Source organism: Budorcas taxicolor, chromosome 17 (assembly GCF_023091745.1).
Source record: "Budorcas taxicolor isolate Tak-1 chromosome 17, Takin1.1, whole genome shotgun sequence".
Taxonomy (NCBI): Eukaryota; Metazoa; Chordata; class Mammalia; order Artiodactyla; family Bovidae; genus Budorcas; species Budorcas taxicolor.
Genome location: NC_068926.1, coordinates 48,400,975 through 48,406,974, shown reverse-complemented (window position 1 = coordinate 48,406,974; position 6,000 = coordinate 48,400,975). Strand labels below are relative to the sequence as shown.

The following is a 6,000-nucleotide window of genomic DNA, read 5'->3' as shown; positions in this document are numbered from 1 at the left end:
GGAAGGGACCTGTGATCATCTCAGGTTACAGGCCACAGGGATGCAGACCTATGGTCACTCTGGGACCACCAGAGGAGCCTCTTTTGGTTCCCATGGAGGGGACCCGCGGATGCCCCGGTGCTGGTCCCATGGGAGGGACCTCCGGACCACCCCCACCCCTCACCTTCCCGGGCACGCGCCCCACTCGCTGCCCCGCTCGCCCCAGACCCCCGGCGCCGGAACCGGCGAGCGCGGGCGCGGCCTGGGGAGCGGCGGGCGGACTGACCCAGCCCGGCCGCCCGCCGCCGGGGTCCGCGTCCCCGCCCCCGCCCCGGGCCGGGCCTCAGCGGGCGGTGGATGGCCGGGCGGCGGCGGCGGCATGCGGCTCCTATTCCTGGCGGCGCTGCGGCGGCACACGGGCAACGCAGTCACCGCCCAGCGCGTCCGGTAGGTGCGGCGGCGCCCGGGGCCTCGGCGAGGGCACCGGGAGGGGACGGGGAGGGGGTCGGCCTGGCTTCCCCGACCGAACCGCTCGCCCAAACGGACCAGCCGGCGGGCGCGGGGCCCGGGGAGAGCGGGAATGTGGGCCGCGCGCTGGCTCTGCTCAGGCGCGGGGGCTCGGGCCCTAGCCTGGCGCTCCGATTCTAATGAGCCCCCCGGGGCCGCTCGGCGGGGGATCCCGGTGATACCCGGCATCAGGGTGGCCCCGCGAGGCAGCGCGGCGGAGGCTTCTCGGCGCTCTCCGCGCGCATCTCGCCGGGGCCGCCTTCAGGCATGCCCCCTATAGATTGTGAGTGCCTTAGATTTGGGGAGACAGCAACGAAACCCCAAGTCGGGGCTTCCGGACGCCACATTTCAGTGGGGACGCTAGAGAAAGAATAAAAGCATATGGGTCCATGTATACAGTGATACCTATAGACCCGTATAGGCACAGGCCAGGGGCCGCGTGTGCGCGTGTGCTGTTTCAGGCAGGATGCTCAAGGAGGCCTCCCTGTTGGAGTGACATCTGCGCAGAATCCTGGGTGCCGGGAGCGTTCCTTGAAGCCCGGCGGCCTGGCAGGGTATGGGGGGAGGGCGGGTGGCTAACCAGGATTTCCAGGCAGAAGGCGCAGCAAGAGTACAAACCAGTGTTCCTGCATCCTGTCATCCTGAGTACCTTCCCTTGGGCTTCCCTGGTGGTCTAGTGGTTAAGAATCCACCCTGCAATGCTGAGGATGGAGGTTCGATCCCTGGTGGGGAAGCTAAGATTCCACAAGCGCTGTCACATGGTCAACATACCCACCTCTCCCACCCACACACTAAGAAACAAACTAGTCTTCTCTCTTCCTTACCTACCCCTCTCGCTGCCTGGTTATCTTCTTAACATTTGTGTTTTAATGCAGTTGCAATTTTCTAGATTTACCCCTCTACTTTTTCTCTTCTCCCTGCTGGAAGGTAAAAGTCCTCAGGGCAAGGAGGGAACTGATTAGTGCCTGAAGCTCAGTTCAGTTCAGTTCAGTCATTCAGTCGTGTCTGACTCTTTGCAACCCCATGGACTGCAACACACAAGGCTTCCCTGTCCATCACCAACTCCCAGTTGGTGATGCCATCCAACCATCTCATCCTCTGTCGTCCCCTTCTCCTTCCTTCAATCTTTCCCAGCATCAAGGTCTTTTCCAACAAGCTGGCTCTTCACATCAGGTGGCCAAAGTATTGGAGCTTCAGCATCAGTCCTTCCAAGGAATATTCAGGACTGATATACTTTAGAATGGACTGGTTTGATCTCCTTGCTGAAGTTTCATAGCAGCCTTCTTTTTTTCTTTTTAAGGCAGAGTGACTTGCTTCATATAATTTCTTAATTGACTTCCCCTCTGTGAACCTGCTTCCTCATCATGAGAATGAGTGATGGGGCCTCACTTACCGCTTCCTGTCCCTGCTTTCTCCTTCGAATATGTTAGTTCTCCTGAAGTGCATCAGTGAGAATGGCCCACCAGATACATCAGTGTTCTGAAGTTTATGGTTTTTCCGACTAGAATTTTCACCATACAGGTTTAAGATAGTGACACTGCCATCACTCGTTTGGAAGGCAGCTGTGCTTTCTGCTATTTTTTTTTTTTCCCATGCTGTGCCACATATGGGATCTTACTTCCCCGACTAGGGATAGAACCTGTGCCCCCTGCAGTGAAAGTTTGGAGTCTTAGCCCCTGGACCACTGCAGAAGTCCCAGTCATCACTCATTTGGGCACAAGTAGCCAGGAGGCACACAGTGGTCTTCACCTTCATGGAGCACATTCCATGAAGGGAAGAGAGATTTGGGGATATTAACCAGAAATAAAGGAGGTGATTGAGGCTGTGGGTTCAGAGAAGGGCTCTCTCAGGAGGTGACATTCAAATAAAGACCTCAGTGACAGAAGGAGGCAGTCTCTTGGGGATCTGGAAGGGTGGATGGTCCCAATATAAGGTAATAGCTCAACATAGGTCCTGGGAACAGAATAGGTTCTTGAGGAACAGAAAGAAAGCCATACTCCCTGGACTGTGGTGAGGAAAGGAGGTCAGAGAGAGTGGCCAGCCCAGCAGAGCCTGCCCCCATAGTTTATGCTTTGGAAACCAGAGAAAGCATCCATTATTTAACACTCCACTTCTTAACGCTAGCCACATGTGTGTGCAGGCTAAGTCGCTTCAGTCACGACCAATTCTTTGCAGCCCCATGGAGTGTAGCCCACCAGGCTCCTCTGTCCATGGGATTTTCCAGGCAAGGATACTGAAGTGTGTAGCCATGCCCTCCTCCAGGGGATCTTCCTGACCCAGGGATCAACCCGTGTCTCTTATGTCTCCTGCATTGGCAGGCGGGTTATTTACCACTAGCAGCACCTGGGAAGCCCCTCAAGGGGCACATGTCAAGCCAAATTGCCCAAAGGCCCTCTCCCACAAAAGGGCTTCCAGGGGCACCAGACAGACACTGCCACAGACATTTAGCAAGGGTGCAGGGCCCTTTAGTTACTGTGTTCTTTTTTTTCCCTGATTGTACAGGATGCAAAATATTGTTCTCTGCTTTGGTCTGTCTCATCAGATCCAGGCTTTGGCCTCCCCTTCACTCACTCAGGAAGGTTGCTGGGGATGGGAGTAGCAAAGGGGAAAAGCAGAAGTTGCTGGAAGATATCTTTTGTCTTGTGAAAGCCTGGGTTCCTTGAGGAAATGATGCTGTGTATCCTGAAGGGGAGGGGAAGGTTTCCTTGGCAACAAACTTCCCTGGGAGCCAATTATCAGAAAGCAGTGAGAGCCAGAGGTTCAGACTTTCTCTGAGGGAGACTCCTGTGATCCTCCAATGACCCTGGGCCATGGGGAAGGGAGCCCCCCAAATGAATAAGATTGGGGTTCCGAACCATAAGTCTACCCAGGCAGGCTGAGTTAGACAAGACTGGGCTTACAAAAAGGAGAAATGGGTCCGTTCTTGCACACTCAAGCTTGTAGTTGCAAATGAACACCCAATATATAAACAGCGATGCTGACTTGCTATGGGCACACCCACGCGGGACAGGACAATATACAGGGCACTCTAGGAAGCTATCCTGGGCTAGACTTAGGCTGGTTCAGATCTCACTTGCCAGCTTCCCTGCTTAAGATCTCTAAGATCTAGGTCAAGTTACATAATCACAGCTCAAACCTGCCACATAGGCTTGTTATTAGGGCCAAATGTGAGTGTTTTGAAACAGGGCTTGGTACTTAGTACGCACTCAGTAAACATGGGCTGGTCATGAGAGTATGTACCTAAGTTGACAAAGCAGGGAAGGGTCAGTGTGAAGGGGCTGGTGTCTTGGGTTGAGGGGCAAGCAGGTGGGATGTTGGTAAAAGCATATCCCTTCTGAACCAAATTGTGCAAACCAAGCAGTATAGAATATTCTAGGTCAGTGATTTTTTTTTTTTTGCTGGATCTTGAGCGATGCAGGATCTTAGTTCCCTGACCAGGTATTGAACTGGTGATCCGTGCGGTGGTTAAGCTTGGAGTCTTAACCACTGGACTGCCAGGGAAGTCCCATAGGTCAGTGCTTCTTGATGGGAGCAGAGGCCTGAAGGAGGAGGGAGTGATTTTGCCCCCAGAGAACATGGAACAGTACCTAGAGGCATCTTTGGTTGTCACAGCTCCTGGCATCCTGTGAGTAGAGGCCAGGGATGCAGGCTTCAGTTATTCATTTATTTTTGGCTGTGCTGTGTCTTCATTCCTTCGAGGGCTTCTACTCTTTGGTTACAGTGTACTGGCTTCTCATTGCCGAGTTTTCTGATGTTGTGGAGCCAGGGGTTTTAGGGTATGTGGGCTTCAGTAGTTGCAGCTCATGGGCTCTAGAGCATGGGCTAGTAGTTGTTCAAGGGTTAGATGCCCCACGGCATGTGGAATCTTCCCAGACCAGGGCTCGAACCCATGTCCCCTGCATTGGCAGGCGGATTCTTATACACTGGACCACCAGGGAAGTCCTGTTTGCAGAATTTTGAATACCCTAATCAAGGCCTACTCTCTGGGATTGTCTCCTAAGCCCTGTGAATGTTAGAAACCTGCATCAGAGGTTTGTTCACCAGCATGCAGCGTGTCATAAAGAAGAGAACTGTTTAGGGCACGTGGTTTGCTGCATGGTTATGGGGGCTTTTGTGTGGAGAAGAATCAGGGAGCCCTGCCCACCCAGCAGCCCTGCTGTCTGCATCTCCCTTTGGTCAGTGTCCCCACTGTGTCACCTGGCTCAGCTGGAAGCCAGGTCCAGCAAGGGGATCCATGTTTCCCTCCTCTCACTTCTAATCCCCTGAGGCTGTCAACAATTTCCAGAAGAACCCCAAAATCCTGAGGATCCTCTGAGCCAGGCGAATGGGTTCAGGTCAGTTCCTCACAGTAAAGGTGGAAATTTAAATTGCACAAATGAAAAAAAAAAAAAAAAGTCATACCATTCTCTTTGGGACGAAGTAACGGGAGATCAGTGTCAAAGGACCCCTCCTGTTAGGCTAAAATCAATAGCAGGGCCAAGTAGTAGGTCAGAGGTCCTCCACCTCTAAACTCAAAGGTGTTTACTCTCTGGCCATTTCCAGGGAAGGGTGCTGAGCCCTGGTCTAAATCACACCATCAGAAACTTGATAGATTACTACGTCCCATACCTAGAGTCTTGTCTGCAGTGTTGTAGCCACGCGTTCCGGGGAACAAACTCACTGAGAAGGACAATGCAGATAGTGGAGTGCAGTTTAGTACAGTGGGCCCAAGGCAGTTTACTACTCCTCTTAGCCAAGGACCCCGACCAGTTTTTGTGAAAACTTTATATACCCTAAGTGTACTTGCTCAAACCCACCTCCCCAAATTCCTTGAAACTAGTCTGGACAATGTAAAAGAGAGATATGATCAAAGTTCACCCATGATTCATGTGTCACAAGACTAGGTAAACAGTGGACATTTATCAATAGGCCTGTGGTCACATCCCGATAAACATAATGGAATTGATCACTTTGTTCTGTTACAGAGATAATTAGCATATTCTTTTAGGCAACGGAGAGTCCAAGTATAAGTCCTGAGGCTCTTTTATCCGGGGTGGGGTCTGGTTTTCCATCGGTATGCCATTTCTACAGACATCGGGCACAAAGTTCAGAGTCCATTGGGAGGGTGACGATGCGTGTAGCGTAACGTTGGCAGCCTGGCCTAAGATGGAGTCCAGCTCTGTCTGTTTCCTCCTTCAGTGTGGCTAAAGGTTTAAGGATGTCAACGACAAATTGGCACTTGCCAAGGGCGCTGCCAGCGACTGAACAAGGGCATTTGCCCTCTGCCTCTGTGGAGACTGAACCCTGTGCTGCTTTAGCTGTTGACGTTCAACAACCCCTGAGGGAGTTCAGGGGGGAGTGAGGACTTTGTGCTCCAGGGAATCTGGTGGGACAGGTCTTTAGACAGTTGGATATTTTCAGGAACAGATTTTATGATCCCAATCCTTTTTGTTTGTTTTGTTTAGTTGCCCAGTTGTGTCTGACTCTTTGCAACCCCATGGACTGCAGCACCCCAGGTCTCTCTGTCCCTCACCA

General features: G+C 52.6%; 1 protein-coding gene across 1 annotated transcript in view; it reads left to right on the top strand.

The window, feature by feature from the left end:
* The first annotated feature begins 358 nt into the window (after nucleotides 1–358).
* Nucleotides 359–6,000, top strand: part of GLT1D1 (glycosyltransferase 1 domain containing 1) — a 115,755-nt gene continuing 110,113 nt past the window's right edge. The window contains exon 1 of the mRNA XM_052654920.1: nucleotides 359–426. Within this exon, the coding sequence (XP_052510880.1) occupies nucleotides 359–426 (68 nt within the window). The remainder of the gene's footprint in view (nucleotides 427–6,000) is intronic.